General features: G+C 31.9%; 1 protein-coding gene across 2 annotated transcripts in view; it reads left to right on the forward strand.

Annotated features, from left to right (window-relative positions):
* The window catches only part of LOC107443832 (sodium-coupled monocarboxylate transporter 1), a 44162-nt gene extending 24839 nt beyond the window's left edge, over nucleotides 1-19323 (forward strand). For both annotated transcript variants that reach the window (XM_071184226.2, XM_043042314.3), the window contains exons 9-11: nucleotides 8584-8795; nucleotides 11259-11356; nucleotides 19100-19323. In XM_071184226.2, the coding sequence (XP_071040327.2) occupies nucleotides 8584-8795; nucleotides 11259-11356; nucleotides 19100-19245 (456 nt within the window). In that variant the 3' untranslated portion in view covers nucleotides 19246-19323. The remainder of the gene's footprint in view (nucleotides 1-8583; nucleotides 8796-11258; nucleotides 11357-19099) is intronic.
* Nucleotides 19324-24301: the final 4978 nt, after the last annotated feature.

Here is a 24301-nt window from a genome sequence, read left to right on the forward strand (position 1 = left end):
TGATATTCTCTTTAGAAATTTTGAATTAGTCTTTTAAAAAGGGATTTTTTTTGGGTAAAATCTATGTAACTAAATTTATTAATATTTATTGAAGATGGTATTATAACTTGTATAGGGTATTAGTGGATTCATGACGGTTTTTCTCAGGGATCTTTTTTTTTGGTTCTGACGTCCGCCGGATGCGGGATGACTCTGGACGTGGTAAACAGGTCAGTCTAGATTCTTTCGCCTTGTTGACGGGAGGATAAAAGAGAAGCGATGAATGTGGCTAGTAGCAGTTGCAGTACCAGTAGTAAGCAGTTAATCAGAGCAGTATCCTGGGGATACGGAGTTTGTCCGCTGAAGGAGTGGTTCGTGACAGTATCTCGGAGATGGTGGATCGTAACCTTAGGGAAAGCTAAACTGAAGTCTCTAGCGGGAAGGACTACCGGAATTAGCCAAAAGCCGATATCTTTGAGACGATGGGCCAAGTCCAAAGGAATCTATGCTGGACGTCCGATGTCCCCCTTCTACATGCCTAAGTCGCTTGAAATTAGAATAGCTGGAGAAATTTCGAGATCCTAGCCGAGGAGTTTGTCCATGAGTTCATCTACCTTTCCGGTGGGCGGTTCCAGAGTGAAAGCAGTAAATTCCGTAGGGTACTTATAAAACTTTAAATTTTATTTCGTTAACATTTTAGAGGAATCATTTACCGAAAATTCTGAACTGTTATGTTGTGTTTTTTTTTTGTAGGAGAACAATCGGCATTTAAGTGTAATTTATAGATATCATAAACCAAGTCTGGGTTTTTAGAAATGTTAAATGAAGTTTTTATTTTATAAATGTCTTTTTTTGAACTGTGGAAATTGAATGAAGGTTATGCTTGAGTGTTTTAAGGTTGCATTTTTGTTTTAATTAATGTATAAATGTTTATTCCCATGTTGGCATTTGGAAATGTGTGAAATTATGTTTTTGAAGATTTAGAGGTGCAATAAAAATGAGTTTTAAATGTTGAAAGTTTTCTGTAATTCATTAGATATTTGTCTACTAAATAACCTGGGTAACCGTTACTAAATTTAAATTTTGAGATCACAGCCAAAGGGGTAACGGTACAAATTGGTGCCGTGACCAGGATAGGCAAATTTAATAGAGAGGGCCTAAATTAGTGCTGCAATCTTTTGCATTTCCAGATGCTAACATTTGACTTTTTATGTGTTTTAAAGTTGTATCATATTTGAGTGTATTTATATATTCCCAGTTTTTGAAATAGACGTAAACAAGTTCGGGTATATTCAATTAATAGTGTATTTGTGATATTTGAGTTATAATCGAATATGTGTCTTAAAGATAAGCCTTCGCCACAGGATGGTCAAACGGGTGTGTTTATACCTGGCCATTTTTTTCTTTTGGCGTTGCAAGTACTCCGGCACTGTTAACATATGGTAGGGAATTAACTTTACAGTTGGAATTTCGTAGAAACCATGAACCTTTCTCTTACGTGAGTGCTGAGGACTTTGCCAAAGATTTACTTGGTAAATTGCATGGTACTTAGGCATTAGCGAGGGAAAATCTAGAATATTCTGCGGAAAATAGAAAAGCTCGTAGAGTCCAAAACATCAAACAATATAGTTTCCAAGCAGGGGATGAGGTATACTGGTTCAATCCTGTGTTAAAGAAAAACCAGTGCAAGAAATTTGCTAAATTTAATGAGGGCCCTTTCAGGGTGGTTGAAGTCTTATCTCCGGTCACTTTGAAAATCCAACATACAAAAAATTTTGGCTATACTAGGGTTGTTCATGTGGAAAATGTGGCAAAGGCGGAGCAAAGATTGGAAATTTTGCGATCCAGAGATAGTGGGTTCGGTGACCAAATCAGTGGCAGTATAGATAGGGAAAGAGTAGAAACACCTGCTCCAGAAAATCTACTGTATGAGACAGGTAAATTCGTGCCTTTTCCGCAACCTCGTTATAACTTAAGACAACGAGTAAATGGACGGGTCATAAGAAATTAGAATTTGTAAGAAAAGTGTAACTAAATTTTTCTTGTTTTAAATTGGGTTATAAGTGTTTTGGGGTGGAATGTCAAATGTTCTCCAGATATGGAGGAGGAGTTTATATCTGGCGGTGCATATTTTGGTTACATAAGCCGGAATGTAGTAGGTCGGTGGAGACTGTTTTTTGTTTTCAGGTGGACCACGGTCCTTTTATGTACATAAGTGTGAAGTGTAGGTCTCCACCGGCAATTGTAATGATGTATGTAATCAGTCAAAACTGGGTTTGTCCCATTTTTGTTTTTTTAATGTTATTTTGAAAATGCAGATTATGAATCTTTAGATGTTTAAAATTTGAAAGCTGAAGATTGATAACGTTGCTGTACAATCTTTTCCTGACCCCCTATGGGCCGCTGGAAAAGGTATTGCTAAGTGTAAATCTGAGTTATAATGTTTTTTAAAGTTAAGTGTAGTTTAAACTACTTTGGCGCATATTTGATTCCTCTTTTCTGTTTCCTTGCAAGGTGCACATTGTTAGGGTCAGATTTGATTTTAGTGATAAAGATCTAAAAGTAGGTTTAAAGCCGCGTGGTGCTTTTAGAGATTTTGAACTTTAAATAGGAATTATTTATGAACAGCTTAGAGAAAAGGAAAAAACGGAATTTTTTGTGTGAAACCAGTAATTTAGTTTTCTTGATTTCTTGATAGTGTTCCAGGTCATTTTAACATAGTGCTATAGTGTTTCAAAAAATTAAAAGTATTTTAATTTTTTTTCGGTGAGGCGATGGTATTGTAATAAATTGAAATTTATTATAAGTTTTTTTTTGTAATACTTTTAAAGATAGATTATTTGTCTGTAGATGGCACCACTACGGTAAAGTTTAAATTCAATCATAATGATATTTTCTTTAGAAATTTTGAATTAGTCTTTTAAAAAGGGATTTTTTTTGGGTAAAATCTATGTAACTAAATTTATTAATATTTATTGAAGATGGTATTATAACTTGTATAGGGTATTAGTGGATTCATGACGGTTTTTCTCAGGGATCTTTTTTTTTGGTTCTGACGTCCGCCGGATGCGGGATGACTCTGGACGTGGTAAACAGGTCAGTCTAGATTCTTTCGCCTTGTTGACGGGAGGATAAAAGAGAAGCGATGAATGTGGCTAGTAGCAGTTGCAGTACCAGTAGTAAGCAGTTAATCAGAGCAGTATCCTGGGGATACGGAGTTTGTCCGCTGAAGGAGTGGTTCGTGACAGTATCTCGGAGATGGTGGATCGTAACCTTAGGGAAAGCTAAACTGAAGTCTCTAGCGGGAAGGACTACCGGAATTAGCCAAAAGCCGATATCTTTGAGACGATGGGCCAAGTCCAAAGGAATCTATGCTGGACGTCCGATGTCCCCCTTCTACATGCCTAAGTCGCTTGAAATTAGAATAGCTGGAGAAATTTCGAGATCCTAGCCGAGGAGTTTGTCCATGAGTTCATCTACCTTTCCGGTGGGCGGTTCCAGAGTGAAAGCAGTAAATTCCGTAGGGTACTTATAAAACTTTAAATTTTATTTCGTTAACATTTTAGAGGAATCATTTACCGAAAATTCTGAACTGTTATGTTGTGTTTTTTTTTTGTAGGAGAACAATCGGCATTTAAGTGTAATTTATAGATATCATAAACCAAGTCTGGGTTTTTAGAAATGTTAAATGAAGTTTTTATTTTATAAATGTCTTTTTTTGAACTGTGGAAATTGAATGAAGGTTATGCTTGAGTGTTTTAAGGTTGCATTTTTGTTTTAATTAATGTATAAATGTTTATTCCCATGTTGGCATTTGGAAATGTGTGAAATTATGTTTTTGAAGATTTAGAGGTGCAATAAAAATGAGTTTTAAATGTTGAAAGTTTTCTGTAATTCATTAGATATTTGTCTACTAAATAACCTGGGTAACCGTTACTAAATTTAAATTTTGAGATCACAGCCAAAGGGGTAACGGTACACAAGTGAGAGATTAGCAATGCTCAGTTTATGCATACTTTAGGTTTTGTTCCCCACTATTTTTGACCAGCGGTTTGTCCAAACAAAACAATTTTTTCAAAATTGTTATTATACAAAATTAAAATAAGAAATTTTAAAGGAAAAATATGTCATTATTCCAAGTCCGAGAGCATTGAGAAACCTATTACCGTTGAAACTATATTAGTATGTTGAATACCTATTACCATTGTAGCTACTGCCATAGTACCAACAGTAGATATTATCATACTGTAAAAAATGTTATTGTATCTTCACGAAAAAAATGAGACCAACTAGCTTACGTCAAAGTGGTGCAGTGAAACACCATATAGAACTTTTCGTTATAGGTGTTTCCCTATGCAAAAAGAATATTCATTTACACTACAAGATGTAAAATAGCAGCCATGGTAATCATTATTCAGTAACTCTAAAGTTTTAAATTATATTTCAGTAAGATACTACACACGAAATAGTAAAATAATTTTTTCAATACAATATACAGTAAGAAACATTAATTTAGGATACACCTATACAATATTTTTTAAATTAATCAAATTTGTTATTCAAACAAACATCCAATGCAAAAGAGAATATTATCGTGAAATCGAACAAGGCTGAATTCCTGAGAAATCAAATTCTGAGTACCTGACTTCATTGAAATTCGATTTCTCAGGAGCTATTCAACCGATTTTGCTCAAATTTTGTACTTTGCTATATAAAATTGCATTCTTAAAATTGATGCAAAAATTGTATAGCTTGCAATTAAAAGATTTTTCAACCATTCATAAATAAAATAATAATAAATATTAAATGAAAATTATTTTTTGCATGGAATTATATTTGGATAAGCGAATTTTATAATTGTGTGTAAAAGTCTTTCAATTTGATTTAAAAGTTCTCGAGATATGGCTAATTACGAAAAATGTAAAATAAACGTTAAGGGGTCCAAACTTTGGAGCACTCTCCTGACCAAACTTGGGACCATATTTCTCAGATGGGGGTGTAACTTAACAGTGTGACAACTGAGCTGAAAGCATCAATTTCTCGCAACTGAGCTAAAAGCATCAATTCCTCGAGAGGTAATGCTAAAATGTTGTTGCTTGAGAGACACACACGAGAAGTGATGTTCTTTTTTGTGTAGTTGAAAAAGAGAGTTCTTTTCTGAGAAGAGATATTTTTTTGGGTAATATTTTGTGATTTTTCGTGTGAATGTTTAAATAAATTGTTTGGTATAACTCACGTCTTATTTCTGGTTGTTGTGACACAACAGAATTTTACTGGTGGCAGCGGCGGGATATAGTAAGAGTAGTTGATTTAAGGTAGTCAGTGATTGTATATGTAGTTTTTTATCAGTTGTAAATTATGGCTTTTCTTAATAAAGCGAAAAAAGTGGATTTGATAGAATTGGCCGACGAATTAGGTGAATCTGTTCCACCTCAAGCAAATGTTTGTGAAATTGAAAAAATAATTCAAACTAGTAAACATTATGAGGTTGAGGATGTAAAGATGTGTTTGACTCGTATAACGGAGGAGAGAATTAGGCCAGAAGAACTTGAAAAACAAGCACGGCGAGAAGAACTTGAAAGACAACTTGAAAGACAAGAACGGCGAGAAGAACTTGAAAGAGAAAGACAAGAACGGCGAGAAGAACTTGAAAGACAAGAACGGCGAGAAGAACTTGAACGGCAACATCAATTGGAAATGCGTAAACTCGAATTAGAAGCAAATTCACAAATTCAGCACCAAAACAGACCGGTATCAGGTGAAACAAATCATAAAATACAGATTTTACAAATAACTCCAAAATTTAATGAAGGTAAAGATGAAATGTCGTTGTATCTGATAAATTTTGAACGTCGAGCAGAAATTGCACAAATTCCTAAAGATGAATGGGTGCCTTACCTATTGAGCGTAGTACCACCCGACATTTCAAATATGTTGGCGAGAGAGTCTCCTAATGATGCCATTAACTACGACTTTGTAAAAGAATTGATTCTTAAACAATATAAGCTTAATGCAGAGGAACTCAAACAAAATTTTTATCGACATTTTAAATCACCTGAAAAATCTTGGCGAAATTTTGCACAAGAATTAAATTGCTATTTTAGCGAATGAGTTTCTGAAGTAAAAATTACCACATTCGATGATCTTAAGAGTTTGATGGTTACCGAGCAAATGAAACGTCGTGTACCAAATGACATGAGAGATCATTTTCTTGAAGATTGAATGGAATTGAATTCTTATTCCAAATTAGTCGGAAAATTGGACGACTATGAAAGTTTAAAAAACAGCTTCAAGGAAAAGTCTGTGCTTTATAATCGAAGTAACCAAGATGATTCTTGGCGATCTCTAAACCAAAGTGATACCAGAATTGAAGAAAAGTTGACTTGGCGGAAAAATAATGTTAAAGAAAATGTTCGCGAAAGAGAATTTGAAAGAAGAAGACAGCTTAGATGCTACGAATGTGGTTCTTATGATCATCTACGCCCTCAATGTCCCAAGGCGAAAACAAATTCAGAAACTGTGGCTTCGCTTCACGTTTCGGAACCAAGGTTTCCTGATATAATGACACCATATACGAGCATTGGCGTGGTAAATGGCGTTGGCATTTCAATACTACGAGACACTGGCTCAACCTTGGATTTAATTCCTAGGAGATTTGTAAAACCTGAAATGTACACGGGTGAATTTGTTTGGATAAAAACTCCAATACAGGAAGAATCATTTTGTTTTCCATTAGCTGTAGTTGAATTAAACTGTAAGTTAGGAAAAGTGGTTACTAAGGCAGCTGTATTATGTGATTCTCTTGATCAAGGGTATTATTTATTGGGTAACAAAACGGCTGCTCTATTGGAAAATTCGTTTGAAGTCTCAGTGATAAGTGCTGTAATGACTCGAAAACAAGAAAAAATGAATGAAAGGAGGGAAGTAGAAAATAAAGATAATGTACATCTCGGTATAGTCGATTCCAATGAACACATCGTTATTTCTGATCAAACGGCGAAAAGCGATGACTTACTCACTGAAAAGATTCGTGACTCCAATTTTCCTGTTTATTTTCCTTTACTGTTTTATTTTCCTATATACCGATAAACAAAACAGTTTTATGTCAACCTATATAGATCAGTTTTGACAAAATTTTATGTATGTTTTTTGCCATTTCCTACTTTTGCAAAGAAAACTCTGTGGAAGGGAGGAGTTAGACTGTAACGTAACAGTGTGACAACTGAGCTGAAAGCATCAATTTCTCGCAACTGAGCTAAAAACATCAATTCCTCGAGAGGTAATGCTAAAATGTTGTTGCTTGAGAGACACACATGAGAAGTGATGTTCTTTTTTGTGTAGTTGAAAAAGAGAGTTCTTTTCTGAGTAGAGATATTTTTTTGGGTAATATTTTGTGATTTTTCGTGTGAATGTTTAAATAAATTGTTTGGTACAACTCACGTCTTATTTCTGGTTGTTGTCACACAACAGGGGCAACTCCCTATATTTTAAGGGTCAGAAATCCGGTTTCATAGAAAAAAGGTATGCTTATTCAGAAAAAATACGTTTTTGTGTCTGATTTCATAACATAAAATATCGTCCGCACTTATTAACTAGAATATTTGAGGTCACCCCTTGAGCCACCAAAATTGAGTCCTAGAACGTCAAAACCCAATGATTTGATCAAAATTATTCAGCGTGGTTCGTTTTTTTGTGCACTGTATGACCTTTTTATAACAGATTACCTTTGAGGAAAAATCTAACTTTCATCCTCTCTGATGGATTGCACAAACAAATACAGATCGTCTGGAGACAAAATTGGCACAAAATAATTTATCCATGACTGGAATAAATGCATCTGATCTTAGCATAAGCTTTCTAATTAATTTTTGGAGTTTAGATTTAATTACACTCTATAAAGCGTGTGTGAATGCTTGAATCTTTATTAATTTAAAATAGCTCCAAATTCGGATAGGTATTACATTACAATTTTTATTGTACATGAATGATAATTAAATATAACTGGCGTCAATAACATTTTTCTTGATTTTTTATGGCTCTAAAAAAAGGAATAATTCCAAATATTTTGTCATGCATGCAAAAATTTTGTCAATTTATTACTATAACTTAATTAATTATAACTGGCGTTAATAATTTTTTTCTTGATTTTTTATCGCACTATAAAAAGGAATAATTCCAAATACGCAGCCATGCAAAAATTGTATTAATTTATTACTCTTTTATAAAAAAATTTGAGTAAACTAATTAATTTTTGTCCTGAACTCATTGTAAATATTTTACAATATATATTAGTAAATTTTTCCCACGCTTTCAATAACTTAAAAAAATTATTACATGAGAGAAAAGAAAAAAGATAATTTCGTAGTCATCAGAAAATTTTTATACTTTCGATCATTTTTAAGATAAATGTTTATAATTTGGAAAATAAACATGAACGTGAAAATAATTTAAAATTACTTTTTTTACGTTGTTGAAGTAAATGTAAAAGGAGTATTCTTGAGAAAAGAATGAGAAGTTTACATGTTTGAGAACTAAATATTAAAAATCATGTAATAGTTACTTAAAAGTAGTGTATTTTTCAAAAATAAATGTAATGTATTTCAGAGTATCTCTTTCTCTCTGATTGTGGGTTACATAGTAATGACGTGGATTGGGTTCGGATCACTTAATTCCAAATATGTCCAACCTCCATTGCCACTTAGCATTGATATGTGTCCATCTAGGAATGTTAGTTCTCAAACGGAAATTGCATTTTTGGAATGTACAACTACGGGAAATTGTACATCTAGTATTTCCCAAACAGCAAAGCCAACAGAGTAAGTATGTTATTCTATATCAATAATATTACAAAGTAATTGTATGACGTAGGGCTTTAAAATAAAAATTACAGCTGCTGTAATAACTTTCTTTACTTTTAGATACAATGTAGACCCATTAATCACTTTTATTTATTGCTAGCTGAGGAGCTGCAATAGTTTATAATGTTCCGTACAGTCTTACAGCAAAAAAAGAGACAACCGAAGTAGAATACTTCTACATAATAAAAACTAATCTAATTCTCATGTTCAGTGAAATACACTGTAAAAGTTTTTGGAAAAAATTAATGTAAAAAGTACGTCACCCTGAGTGCAGCAACCGTAAAATGCACTTTTACCGTAAAATTATACTACCGGAAATTTTAGAGTAATATACTGTAAATATTATTATATTATGCGGTAAATATACGGTATATATTACTGTAAAAACTATGATTTATAAAATTCTTTTGCTCCGTAAAATTTTACCGTGGAAATTACACTCTAGGTGGAAGAACTTTTTCCTGTAATATGATCTGGAATATTTTTACAGTGTACAGTAAATAAAAATAATCATATTTATAGACGCAAGGAGTTAAATAAATAAGTTACTTGTATTTTCGACTATTATTGTTTCATTAGAATAGTAATAGGCCTTATTAATATTTTATAGGTACTTTTGCAATTTACCTTGAGGATTATGACACTATGCTATCTATTTCTAAAAATATTTGCAGCTGCGCTTAAAAATAAAAATTAAAATTCTAAGATAAATCAGTTTTTAATAATTGCTCCAAAATACATAAAAAATTATATTTTTTGTTTACTGACAACTATTAAATATTTGCTTGGTTGTTGACGTCACATTAGAGTTAGACTTATGGACTATTTGTGACTGTCTGGGATAAATTAATCCTTCATGAGATCAGAAAATAATTCTAGCGCATGCGTGCTTTGCAATAGAAAAACGTGAAGAAAAATGGATCAAATAACGGCAAAAATTACTGACATTCAGGGCACCAGTACTTTTTACTGTTAATTTCATTTTTGCAGTTAAGTTTTACCCAAAATGATAAACCCATTACTTTCATACAGTAGTATTTAATATAAAATCTATGAATCAGTCTAATTAATTAAATATTACTGTAAACATGGTGGTATAAAATTTCCCGAACAAAATGGATTTTATGACAAAATAGATTTCATGAATGTTGCACTCAAAGATGTCAGTACTTTTTACCATGATTTGATCGAGAATTATTTACTGTTTACAACAATTTAGACCGGACAACGAATGGTGGTAGTAACTATCCGGCCTGCGCACCATAGTTTCAAATCAAATATGGACTTTTTCGTCTTTGAAACAGATGGGGACATTTACATTAGAGGGAATTCTGATCCACTGAGGCATGTTCAGAGACAGTTCGATCAGACATCCAGTCCTTCACATGGTCAAGGTTGAGTGGTTGTCCAAGCAGACTAAAATTGATCAGATAACGCAGACTGGGGTTTAAATATATTTAGTGTGTGTGTGTGACTAATCTCCTCACTGTCTAGCGGCTGTTAGACATTATCCACGAGTTCATACACTCTCAAAAAATCCAGGGCAAGCAAGGGGTCCGTTGTGAAAGTCTCCTTAGAAATGCGAAGACAAGTCAGAATGTGCTCCGGGGACGCACTTTCCAGTCCGTACTTTGCAGAAACCAGAAAAACCCTGTTGCCATTGTAAAAGAAGCCACTCCTCAGGTGGCAGCTGACAAATCTCGACAACGCTGTCTGGCCGGCTCTATCGCAGGAAAGGCCAATGGAGCCCCCAGGACATCTCCACCAATACAAATCATGGGATGGAGGGATATATTTAGTAAATAAAACAACAAACATTTGATAATAACGATAAATTTAATTCAAACTCACAGATGCAGCAATTTGCTTAATATTGATCGATAACTCAGATGTATGAGCCATCTGATAAGGTTTATTTCAGACAATGTTGGAGTCTGGTGCGTTACTCTTTGCATTCGTGAAGTGTCAGTTCTTTTTATTTTTGTTAGTTTTCTTATGACATTAGATTAGGCAATGGTTGATTTTACTACTCTATAAAAGCAATCAGCAAAGTGAGGCAGTTTTCTCTGATATTGAAATTATTTAAAAATGTTCTAAAGTTACTGTAAGTGAATTTTAAAACTATGCATGAACATCAATATTTCTCCAGAAATTAATTGGTAATAAATCTAATTCTTGAACCATCATTATTATCATGCATTGAATATTTTTAAAAATAAAAATGAATGTGAATCAGCAAAAGAGTTAAATTATTTTTAATTAAATAATTAACAATATTGCTAATTGTGTAAATTAACAAAAATATAATTATTATTCATTAAGGAATAAATACAAATAAAAGTCATATATTATATTTCACCCCCGACTTTTGAAGCAACGTTTATTATTTAAGCCTAACATATTTTTTTTAATTGTTTTTAGGGATACTTTTTATTTATATAAAATATCTTTCCTGTGGTATTGTTTCATTGGATTTGTTCTAACTCAAGCTGTTATTTTCATCACCATTCTTGTAACAGGTAAAGTATTTTAACAATTATAATTTTAAAAGTGAGTGTTCAAAACTGAAAGTTAATCTAGTCTAAGTGTCGAAATTTTTATTTTTAAAATCTATTAAAACAATTAGAGAGCTTACTATAATATTATATTTAATCAGGATAGCATTTTCGTGAAAGGTCCTGGGCAAAACACCTTTATATCCATATAGGCATTGAGAAGTTTCTGTCCATTCCATTGCCTTCGAATTCAAATTTCATAATACTAGTGGGCTGCGCCCCCTGCTCGCTAACACTCGCCAACCGCCGAAAATTGCTACGCAATCTTATATGGTTTGCTTCGCAAACCAAGCTCGCTTCGTACATTACTAACTTAGGTACATTGCAAATGCACAAAATTCTAAGAATTGAAAACAATCATTCAAATCCTTTTAAAAACTTTTTTTTTAAAAAAAAATTGCATCTTTTTAGCAAATACTAAGTCATTTAAATAAATTGGAATTCAAATAAATGACATTTAATTCGTTAAACCTATTAGAAATGTGCTATAGTATAATTCGTGATATAAATCAAAAATCGTCAAATAGATTCGTAATATATAAATTCGTGAAAAAAAGCGCTTTCGACAAAATACTAAAATAGAGATCTATCGACAAAGACTACTCACTTCTGCCTAGCTTAATAGTATGAGATTGCCGCAGCTGATGCTCTCTGGTTATTTCAGTTTCCGTGTTTTTAAAAGCGCTATATGTTGAGCCACCTCAGTTAGATTTGGCATGTGACATTTTTAGCGGCAATCATTGGTCGATTCGCCGTGTAAGAGAAATAGTAACGTAAACAAAACAAAGCAAACTTTGCCACCGGAGGAAAAGAAATACAGCCAAATTTTGGGAGCCACGTAAGAGAATTATATATATCAGATTTTGAAGTATCTATTTGGAAATAATATAAAATAGCAGTTCGTTTTAAAAATATCACGTTTGAAAAAATGTGCACTAATCACTGCTTGTTTCAAGTTCTTCGTTTATAATTGTTCTTTTTTTGGCGAAATTTGAAGATTAATAAAAACCGTATAAAATGTTTAAATATTTGCACTTACACACATCACAATACACAAATGCACTTACACACATCAAATTTTTTTTAAAAAAAAATCTGCACTTACATACATTAAATTTTTTAACAAATAAAATCTGTCCTTACACACATTTCAGATTTTTTAACAAAAGAAATTTGTACTTTCGTACATCAAATTTTTTAAAAACAAATTATTAAAACGAACAACTTAAAATTAACTGCTTTGATGGTTTGGAATCGAAAAACCCAATTTGTATTAACATCGTCATAACGCATTGACTCAAGCTTCCGTCAGTTCATTAACTCGAAAAGCTATATCTTATAAGATTTTCAAAAGAATTCCTTGTTAATAACGAAGCTTTTTTTGTCCGAAAATAAAACAAGGTTTTCTTGTAGAGAAAAAATTAATTGCAAAAATCCTCCAGCAGTTAGAGTATTTTTCAATATAATAAATGAAATTCATTATAAACAAAAGAAGCTTTTTAACTAAAAGCTTCTTTCGCTTATAATGATCTGAATTCAAAATGATTCTAAAAGTAATTTATATAGTTTAAATAAATTGCTTAATTTTGAAAATAAATTGTTGATGTAGGAAGAGTAGATATCGACAACGTTAACCTTCATCTATGAAAAGGTACCCCCACATAGAATCGAGTTAACATGTCTTATACTACTGAATTGGAATTGTATTTTTGTAGTGGTATAGCTACAGTACTCCCCTACCGGAATTATATCTGTGATAGAATTCGATGAACGGACACCAATAGTTGATTCATTGCTGTTTTGTGAAAAGCCGTGACAGCTGTATTGAGATCACCGTACTTTTGAATGCTGATCGTGAGTGCTGTATTAAGTTCACGGTCGTGGTTGCTCCTGTGTTGCCATTAGCAATTGAGTGTATGCAGGCCAACGTTGTGTGTGATCGAGACTGAGTAGCAACAGCGTGAGGAGGTGGATAATGTCGCAGTCACAAGTCAACTGTTCAATGTGGATAATCCATCGAAGTAGGCGTTTCAGACCGAAGTGGGAGTTACTGTCAAGAAAGGCGTGTTCAGATCGAAGTAAGAGTTTCTGATAAGGTAGGCTTGTTCATAACACGTCCGAAGGTCACCAGTGCGGGGTGAGTTGCTATCGGGAATGTCGACAATGTCATCCTTCATCTATGAAAAGATAAACTTGCATAGAAGCGAGTTAACATGTCTTCAGAGGCATATCTATGGAAAGAAGCGCCTATGGCAAATCTCGCACTTGCGCCCTTCCTAAAATATTTATGATCTCTTAAATAAAAGCATTGTTTGAAGTATTTAAGCCTTTTGGCAATATTGCAAAAAGAGCCGTGGTGGCTCAGGAGATAGAGCATTCGCCTTCCAACTATGCGAGCCGGGTTCGATTCCCTGCGATGATTGCTCGACACGATTTCCGTATAAGGCTTGCGCCTACCACGTTGCTGACGAAAAATATTCTCCTTGACGGATCATTGGTTACCCTTGTCGTCAGACTAAGCGCGGGAAGCTTTCGTGATCCTCCTCTCCATGTAAAGCAAATGCGGATTAGTTCTATCAAAAAATTCCTCCGCGAAGGCAAATTTCTCAAATGCTCGATACAGGAGTTCCCTTGTCTTCTGAATTGGGTTCAAAATTGCAAGACTGCGAAGTTGAACATTAGCAGTCACAAATTCAAACTATTCGATCGGCTGTTCAACAACGGTTATAAAATTTTCCAAAAAGATTGCATTGCATTTTTTAATAGATTAATAAATAAATAAAAATTAACTACAACAATAAAATTATCTCTTTTTAATTGTAATGCATTCACGTGTGTTCGAAATTAGCATTCGTTAGGAATAAAAAAAGTCTCCTTTATCATTTTTGAAGAAGATTCTCTTGCGTTTCTTCAACTGTCAATAAAAATTCTAACAATTTGTTTAATTAAGCAACAAATATAATTAGGTAACGAAAATACTAAAGGTCTGGTTTCTTAGGACAAGCGCCTTATCTGGGCGTCAGCGGGACGTCAACGTCACGCTGACGCCAACAAAATACTGGTTTGTTAGCTCAAGGCCTGGATTCTTAGAACTAGCGCCTTATCTGGGCGTCAGCGGAAAGTTGACGTAGATCTGACTCCAAAAAAAGACTTTTTTGTTAGCTCAGCGTGAGCAGTCGGTCCAACGCAGACATTATCTCTCATTGCGCATGCGTTAATAACGTAAACAAATATTTATTTTGAATTTGTATTGATTTTGTTATTGTCGACCAGTGTTTTAGAGAACAAATAATGACTTTGTCCAAGAAAAAACACATTATAGCTGAGATAAATGAAGAGTGCTATGTTTAATGAAGAAGCTATGTTTAATGTCAAAATCAAAATCTTGGCTGATTTTAATGTGCTGTTGGATGTTGTCCGCCATTGCTTCTGTGGTTAACGTCACGTTGTAATCCAACTGCAGTTGAGTTGGACGGCAATGGTAGTTCAAGATGAGCGTTCGATGACGTATACTATCAAACTCACAAATGGACCAATCAGAGGTTAGCGCTGATTTCCAGCTGACGGCGTCCTGTCCTAAGAAACCAGGCCTTCACACGCAACAAATGTCTCTGGGTTAAAGAAGAACTGTAACATAACCGGATTATTTGATAAATTCATTAAAGATCACAGTGTAAATAATTGCGATTTGTTATGACAATTACAATCAAATCAAATTATGAAAAATTCTCTTCGCATCAGAATGGAACAAATTAGAGAAAAAGCAGAAAAAAAATTAAACAGATTTGAATTATAAGTTTTTAGACGTTCAGTGCGCAAAAAAATAAATAAATAAACGGAGTACCCTGATAACTTTTGATATAATAATCAGATCTTCACGTTCTTCTCATGTCAATGGTTCAAGGAGGTCAATGGTTCACTTAAGGTAATTAGGTGAGGTAAGGTAAAAGGTTAAGATAAGGTAAAAAAAGGTAATTTAACAAGGAAAAATACTATATTGTAGAAAAGGTAATTTTACTAGGAAAAATGCTGTATTGTTTTAAAAACAGTAATAATTTTTTTCAAATAAAATAATATGTAGTGATATAAATATAATGTAAGTGATATGTATTGTAAAATACTTATAAAATTAAAAAAAAAAAAGTAATTATTTAATCTCATTTTTTTTTTTAAAGGAAGAAAATTTTAATTTGAAATAAAATGAAAGATATAGGGGAAAGTATAATGCATTAGTTTAAATATTTAGGAAATGATTACTTACAATCAAAGAAAATCCTTGTAGTACACGTTGTTCACTTAAATCTATGAATCAATTATAAAAGCCCAGAAGCTGCATCAAAATAGATTATAAAAATCTAAAGACTTCAAATATTTGATTTTCTTGTCTTAAATTTTGAAACATTAACTAAAACGAGCAGAATTTTTTGTATGAGCGCCTAACTACTTATAACGCCCGTCCTTTATTTTTCAAAATAGTGGGGTGTATTCATTATTAAATCGTTTCATTGGTTTAAATTATTTGTTGAGCGAGGCAGAGGAACCTCCTATTTTCAGTATTTCACACTTTAGTGGAGGTGATTCCCACCATGGGTGGCAAAAATCTCCTGCTGTGGAAGGATTTACGCTAATTTATAGAAGGGGTTCTATTTGAAATCTATTCAGCAGATTCCGAAAACGTTTTTCAAAGAGATTTTAACCCCTGATAAAATTGAAGATTTACAAGCATTTCACTACAGAATAATTAGTCTAAAGCTAGACTGGGGCACCACATGGTTTTCACATCTGTCAAGTCACCCCTCTGGTCATCATCTGGCCGTTCTTTGGTTTTTCTGCCTGAAGGGGTTCCATGCATTTCATCCCCGGAAAATTGTTATTTTAACTGGAGGTCTCACTTTCCTTAAGATAAGGGGAGAAAAATTTCTTTACATTTCTCACCAACTTTTGAACTTCCAAAGTTTCTTTCGTTCGCCTTTCATTTTTTTAGTCTGTTGTACTACTAATTTTTTCATATAGATAAATATTTTAAATTTAAAGATTCAGCTTATATTATTATAATTTAATTTTACAGATAGCATTTTCAAATACATAAATAATATCAAATATCCTAAGTAGAAAAGCACTTTTTCCAAGTAAATTATTTTAAATTTAAATGAATGTCTAAGTAAACTAGTTTAAATAGACGAAATCAATAAATATTATTTTTAGGATTTGTTTTCTGTTCTTATTATAAAAAAGGACACGATTTTAAATAAATAAGTAATGTATTGCCGAGGAAAAAGGCAGTGACTTATAACTATTTATTTGCTACTCAAGAGCTATAACATCATACATAGTACTACAATACACATTCAACACAATTCTACAATATACATTCTTAATGCTAGTTCATAATCTATACTTTTGTAATCTAAATTATGTTATTTAGTTAATTATTTTATCTTTATATATAACCATGATTTTTTGTGGCTATTTTAGTCTTTTTTTTTTCATTTGGGCAATATTATAGTTTGACTCTGAGTTACAGTTTCAATAAAGTCTTATAAATAATGTCTTGTTTGTTTATAAGATTCGGAACTTAAATATTTATAACTCTTACACATGAATAACCCTTTTGAATGAACATTATTGAACTGTTTATTTTATCATCGTTTATACATGGAAAAAAAATTTTTTTTTTCGTTTTACTCAATGAATTTTACATTAAGTTTGTGCTTTATTCTTCGTTTTTAGTAGAAAAAATGAAATTCATAGTACACTAAAAAAAGAAAAAAATTAAATTCCCTGTAATTTTACTATAATGAATAATGAGCTTACATTTTTTCTTTTCATTTTATCAGCGATAGAATAAATTTCTTATAGTACAGCTTTAACATATCGTGAAGCAATGACAAGCTACATTTTAGAGGAAAAAAAATTAAATTCCTTTTTAATTTAAATATGGGAGCCGCGATGGCTCAGGGGATAGAGCGTTCGCCTTCCAATGAGGCAAACCGTGTTCGAATCCCAGTCCGCATCCGGCTTGCACCAACCACAGTGCTGATGTGAAATATCCTCAATTGAAGACGGATCATGGGTTAGAGTCCCCTTGTCGTTAGGCTAACCGCGGGAGGATCTCGTGGTCTTCCTCTCCATGCAACGAAAATGCGGGTTAGCTCCACCAAAAAGCCCTCCACGAAGGCAAATTTCTCCGCATAGGAGTTCCCTTGTCTTCCCGATTGGGTTCAAAATTACAAGACTGCGGAATAGGGTCGGCTGTTCAACGACGGTTATAAAATTAAATATGGGGTTACAGGGGTCTGTTTAGAAGAAATTTGGATCCGTTTACGGACCCTTCACAAAATATCTTTTCATAAAAATGAACCTTCACAAAATATTTTAACTTAAAAACGGATCCTTCACAAAATATTTTAACTTAAAAACGGACTCTTCACAAAATGATTTTTCTTTTAATCGGATCCTTCACAAATTCGTTTATCTTCATTATTATTTTGTTAATCGAATAAACCCTTTCCAGGGCAAAAAACAAGAAAGATGGATGTAAACGAATTAAGTTTTGTCTTCGGCAGACGATTCTTCCATTATTCGTCCGAAATTAGTATTCTGCGTTCAGCAGTATAGGCTAAATACCAAATATTTGTATGTTCCATCTCTAATTTAGAAGCAGCAATTGTTGTTTATTTTTTAAAATTTAAGCTTTTTAATTATAATTTTACAGTGTTGAGCATAATCTTGTATGTCTTTACAATTTAAAAACTCCTTGAAAAAGTTTTTTTTTTTGCAATAACGGACCCTATTTGCACAAATTCATAAAAGCGGACCCTGGTTGAAAGAATGTGAGTAATTTTTTCACAATTTCACGAAAAACGGACCTTTCACAAAATGTCTGGACAGACCCCTGGGTTAAAAGTCTAAGGATTTTGATGGACATTAAATGTTAATTGCTTAGGAAATTCTCTGATATTAAAAATATTTTTATTGGAGTGTATCCAGAGCCGGATTATATCTTTCGTAGGCCCTAGGCACAGCCGCTTTTGGGCCCTCCCCTCCTTCCCCCACTTTGTTTTTATTATTAGCGGTTCCCTTTTATACTTCACTCCCCAGTTACAAAAAACTCAAGTTCCTCAAAAGACCTCGATGTCTTCTTTTCGAGCCCACGAGGAAAGGTTAAATGTTGTATGCTTTTTTTTAATTCTGCCATAACTTGAGAAAAAAAAATTAGGGAAATTTTTAATTCAAAAAATAATCGTCGATGTTGATTTTGCGCCTTTTCGAAATAATGCGCCCATGGTATTCGCCATACTTGCCATACCCTAGATACGCCACTGCATGTCTTATACTAGTGAATTGGTATGGTATTTTTGTACTGGTAGATACACTACAGTTGCAATCAAAATTTTTAAAATGCTAAATAGAAATTACGAATTGGCATTTTTGCTTCAATTGATATAATCATTTTGCTGAAATGGCTGTGCAGTTATCAATAATTAAAACGAAATTTTTATCAGTTTTTTTAAAATAAGAACTATTAACTATTTTCTAAAACACTTTTGCTATCTGTACCCAATTATATATTTGATAAGTTTTGTCTCTAATTTTGACAAGTTTTATTGTGAGCCCATCTAAGGCATTCACGTAATATTTTGTGCTTAATACTTCAAGTGATAGAGTTCGTAGTTTTTATTTTATTCTTTTTCTTTTTTTATTTAGGCTGGAGAAAGAACGTCATTCCCGAAGATTCACTGTGCCTCAGTCCGGTTACTCGAATTTGGAATAAACCAAAAACTCCAAATTTGAATGATGTTAATAAAGAAAATGAGAAAGACGAAAATTATGATTTAACATTTCGGATGTAAATTTGTGCTATTTTAATATCCATTTCAAGAAATAAATTTGTACATTCCGGAGAATAAAGATTTTAGAAATTAAGAGAACTTTATGTTGCAAGTTGTGAGTGATATTTTTTTCTCCCAGAAATGTAATCATTTCAAAAATAACATTGTTTATTTAAAAAAAAAATTTTTTTTTAAAAATTAATTTATTTTAAAAATTAAATTGTTTAAAATAAAATTTTTTAAAATGAAATTGCCTAAAATTAAATAATTTATAAAAGCAATAAAACTTTTCAGTGATATTTCATAATATAAGTTTATATTATCACAGTAAATTTGCGTTATTTTCCTTTTCGAGAAATTATTTTTTGCATTCCGGAAAATAAAGATTTTAGAAATTAAGGGAACTTTATGCTGCAAGTTGTGAGTGATTTTTTTTTCTCCCAGAAATGTAATCATTTCAAAAATAATATTGTTTATTTCAAAGAAAATTTTTTTTTTAAAAATAATTTATTATAAAAATAAAATAGTTTAAAATAAAATAATTTATAAAAGTAATGAAACTTTTTATTTATATTTATAATATAAGTTTATATTAACACAGTAAACAATTTTTAGCGTCTTTCAAAACTATATTTGTTCTGATTCATAAAAACCTGTCATATTTAAAGTGCGTATAAGTACGTTATACGTATAAGTACAGTTCAATTATTCGGATTGTTCTAGGCCCATGTGTTTTATTCCATTTTCTTCTTCTTCTTTTTTTAAAAAAAAAAAACGTGCAAATGCTTTTTTTTTCTTTTCAGAATTATAACAAAATATTATTTTCAAAGATTACTTCATATTAAATATTTATTTTCAGAATTATGTAAGGTCGAAAAACAGCTTTTCCTGTTTTTAGGTGACCTTGAAAAGAACCTCGGGTTCTTTCTGCCCCGTTTCAATACAGGTGGCAAGTAGTTTCGATTAACGGAACAAATTTCAAGTTAAATTATTAAAATCTCAAGCTGTTAATCACGCCATTCGCAATCTGATACAACTGCTAATCCTAAGCCTGGGATAAGAATGAAAGGTAGTTACTTAAAAACTTTCTCAAAAGCCGTTTCTTAAAGTTGACCAATTATACGGATTTTTCGGACTATTCAGATCAGGTTTGGTCCCAATTGGTCCGGTTAATCGGCACTCTACTGTACATCGTAAAAACACGTTCTACATTCACTTCTACGATTGATGCTTGAAAATTGTGCAGTGCACAAAAATAAAAGAAAGATAAGAAAAGCAGTGAATAACTTTTAATCTAATGATGAACGAAATGTCTGAATTTTTTAAGTTTGTGTTATCCTGGAAATATTTGACCGATTTAATTTAAATTTCGTATTTTGCCATATGAAATTACATTCTGTAAAAAAATTTAAAGTTTTGTTTATCTTTCATGATAATTAAAGAAAAAAAAATAATAAAAAAATTATTAAAATTTTTTTATTGTATGAAGTTATTTTCTGATAAACGAATTTTGCATTTCTGTATTCGCTCAAGAAGTACTCGAAACATGGAGAAATACGTTAGAAGTAAAATTAATATTGAGGAGTCCAAGTTTTCGATCGCTCTTCTGACCAAACAATCAGGACCATATTTCCCAAATTACGGCTACCCCTGTATTTTGTGAGTCAGAAATCATAATTCGTAGAAAGGAGATTTAGAGAAAGTATGTTTTTCTTATTTCGTAACATAAAATATCGTCTGCTTTAACTAAATAATTAGCAGTTTTGACGTCAACCACCTCGAAACATTACGATTAAGTTCTAGTACGTGAAAATCTGACAAATAGATTAAAAGTTATCCAAAGTATTTATTTATTTTGTACAGTGCACAAAAAAATTAAAACAACCTGAATAACTTTTGATCAAATAATCAGATTTTCACGTACAAAGACTCAATCGTAATGTTTCTAGAGGCTTATCTCAAAAATGCTAATTAATTTGTGCAGAAGATATTTCAGGGTTACTAAAGCAGACACAAAACGTACTTTCTCAGAATAAGCAACTGATTTGGTCAGGCGAGTGATCCACAGTTTCGACCCCTTAAAGTTAATTTTACTTTTGGCGAATTTCGCCATATCTCCAGAACTTTGTAAGAAAATTGAGAAATTTTTGCTCATAATTGTAAAATACATTTATCCGAAGACAATTCCAAGGAAAATATAACTTTTAGCAAATATATATTACTTTTTATTATTTCGTTTAATAATAGTTGAAAAAAAACTTGAACTGTAAATTTTGAATTTGAATGGTATAAAAAATTTTACATCATTTTAAAGAATGCACTTGCTAAGCAAATTTTCAAGGCGAAATCGGTCGACTAGTTTGAAAAAATAGTTGATTTTTGAAAAAGAAGAATTTTTAAAATTCGGTTTATCAGGTGAGATTCCACTCAAATTTCATATTCTGCTATGCAAATTTTCATTCTTTTAAATGATGTAGAAATACGTATACCTCACAATTAAAAATTCTTTCGTCTGTTCTTAAATAAAATTATAAAAAATATGAAATATATACTAAACGTTTCATTTTGCATGGCATTATCTTTGGATAAGTAAATTTTATAATTGTGTGCAAAAACTATTCGATTCGTATAAAAAGTGGTGAAAATATGGTGAAATACGAAGTCTCAAAATATGGTGAAATACGAAAAAACTTAATTTAACGTTAAGAGGTTTAATCTTTGGACAGCTCTCTTAACCAAACTAATAGGACCATATATCCTAGATTGTGGCTACCCCCTATATTTTGGGATCGGAAAACTATATCCGTCGAAAAAAAGTATGTTTATTCAGAGAAAGCACATTTTAGTGTCTAATTTCAAAACTTGAAATATGGTCTGCACTAAATAATTAGCATATTTAAGGTCACACCCTCGAACTATTTGGATTGAGTCCTAGAACGAAAAGATCTGATCATTAGATCGGAAGTTATTCAGAGTGGTTCGTTTAATTTTTTTGTGTACTGTACATTATTTTAAAATAGTATAGTAATGAGCGTAAGAATAACATGTTTGAAATGTCATTAAAAAGGCAGGTATTCGTTTGGAATTTCTTGAGCTATCGGGTCATTTGATTAAGCAAAAGTAGTTGCAAATAATACATAAATTTTTTTTTTCGCATCACTTTCGCCAAGGAAAATAAAAAAAAGCAACATTTTGAATTTCTTAAAATTGAAGCTTAGTTATAATTGTGAACTATGTTTGCTATATTAGTGTACAAAATTAAGACATATTTATAAACATATCAGAGAAAGAGAGAGAGAGAGAGTGAGATAAATATTTGTACACAAAAAAAGAAAACTCACTTACGTAAATAGTTTAATTAAACTTGTTATTAATTTTTCAGTACGTCATGTTTTACAAAACAAAATTCTCAGAAATATTTCGACTTGAAGAGAAATTTAAACTCCCTTATCGTTAGTCTTATAGGTACTATCTTGCTTGACAGTGCGTAACTTCAACTACTTCAATACATAAGTCAGTGACGTTACAACGTTTGGAATGAAAGCAAACCATTCCCATCCATCATATCTTTCACTTTTTGTTCATTTTGATAGCGGAATGTTAACAGGAATTTAAAAATTTCATAGAATTGTGTAAGCCCGTCAAATTTCTTTAACTAAACACTGCAAGTATTTACTAAGACTTTCAGTTGACTGCTTTAAGGTTATTTTAAGTCTTGAAATGATTATTTTATGGCTAGAAGGATATGATAATATTCATTTTGAGTAAATAGTATCCTTATTAAAGGTAAAAAACTACTTAATTTGTAAGTTATTTAATTTATAACTAACTCTTGTCTGAAAACAACAAAATGTAATTCTTGTATTTAACAATTAAGAAAAGAACGAATTATTTGAGCTTAAATAAAAGTACATTTTTGCACAATGCAAAATATATTCAATTAGCCCTTTCCAATGAATATTTTTATGTGTTGAACTGTTAATGACTAGTTTTCAAATGGTTTAAAACTTCGCAATATATATTTTTTTAAACCAGGCTTTTCCTATTTTATAAACGGCGTTAAACACCCGATCCAATTCTGGGTTTACAACTATCAAAATTAAACTCTTTAGCCTTGCAATTTTAAACCCAATCCGGAAGAAAAAAGAACTGAATATTGTTTTAAAATTTTATTTATGTCAAAAAAATTTCAGTCTTTAGGGAATAGTTAAGCAAAGAAATTAATTTATTTTTTCGAAATGAGATCAATATTTAAAGTGAAAAAAAGCAATTAGTTATGAATGAATGTTACGATATTATTTAAAAGATTCAAAGAGCTGGGAAATATCTTTTTTTATGTACACATATTATTTACTAACCGACAATTATTTCTGCAAAAGAACTTTTATTCGAAATAAATAATGTAGCAATTAAAGAAATTCTTATTCTTTAAAAATATATATGTTATTGATAAGATAAATACAGTCGAACTCGTTTATAACGAGCACAAAGGGACCGTAACATTTACTCGTTAAATCCGAGTGCTCGTAATAAACGGGTACTTAAGACAGGCGTGCAACCTTAAGAGGGGGGGGGGGCTTGGGAGGTCAAATGATTGAATTTACTTAAAATTTAATTAATAATTACTTACTTTAATTACATTAATTAATTTAATCGCGTTTTTTTTTATTTCGCGAACATTTCTTATCATTTTGAAAAAAAGATAAGACAGAAAGACTAGAAAGATGAGAAAAAAGATAGCAAGGCAGAAAAATATTGCTCGCTAAAACCGGGTCTTGCTCGTTAAAAGCGACTTCTGTTCCATAGACTTAACATTGATCCAACCAAATAATCTCGTTTCCCTCGGTAAATCCGAGTTCTCGTTAAATCCGAGCTCGTTATAAACGAGTTCGACTGTACTTATCTCTGGTAGCATAATTACAACCATTGGCATATTTCATTCTTTCAAGGCGACAGTAAAATATATTTTGAATGAAGATTTATGCTCGCTTTTTTTTCAGACTGCCACGCCATTATTTTTTGAGTTAATTCTTTCTCCTATTTATTTTCCCAACCGTTTTCTGATTATTGTACTTCC

This window comes from Parasteatoda tepidariorum, chromosome 10 (genome assembly GCF_982258835.1).
Source record: "Parasteatoda tepidariorum strain Cologne lab strain chromosome 10, Ptep-v5.0, whole genome shotgun sequence".
Lineage (NCBI taxonomy): Eukaryota > Metazoa > Arthropoda > Arachnida > Araneae > Theridiidae > Parasteatoda > Parasteatoda tepidariorum.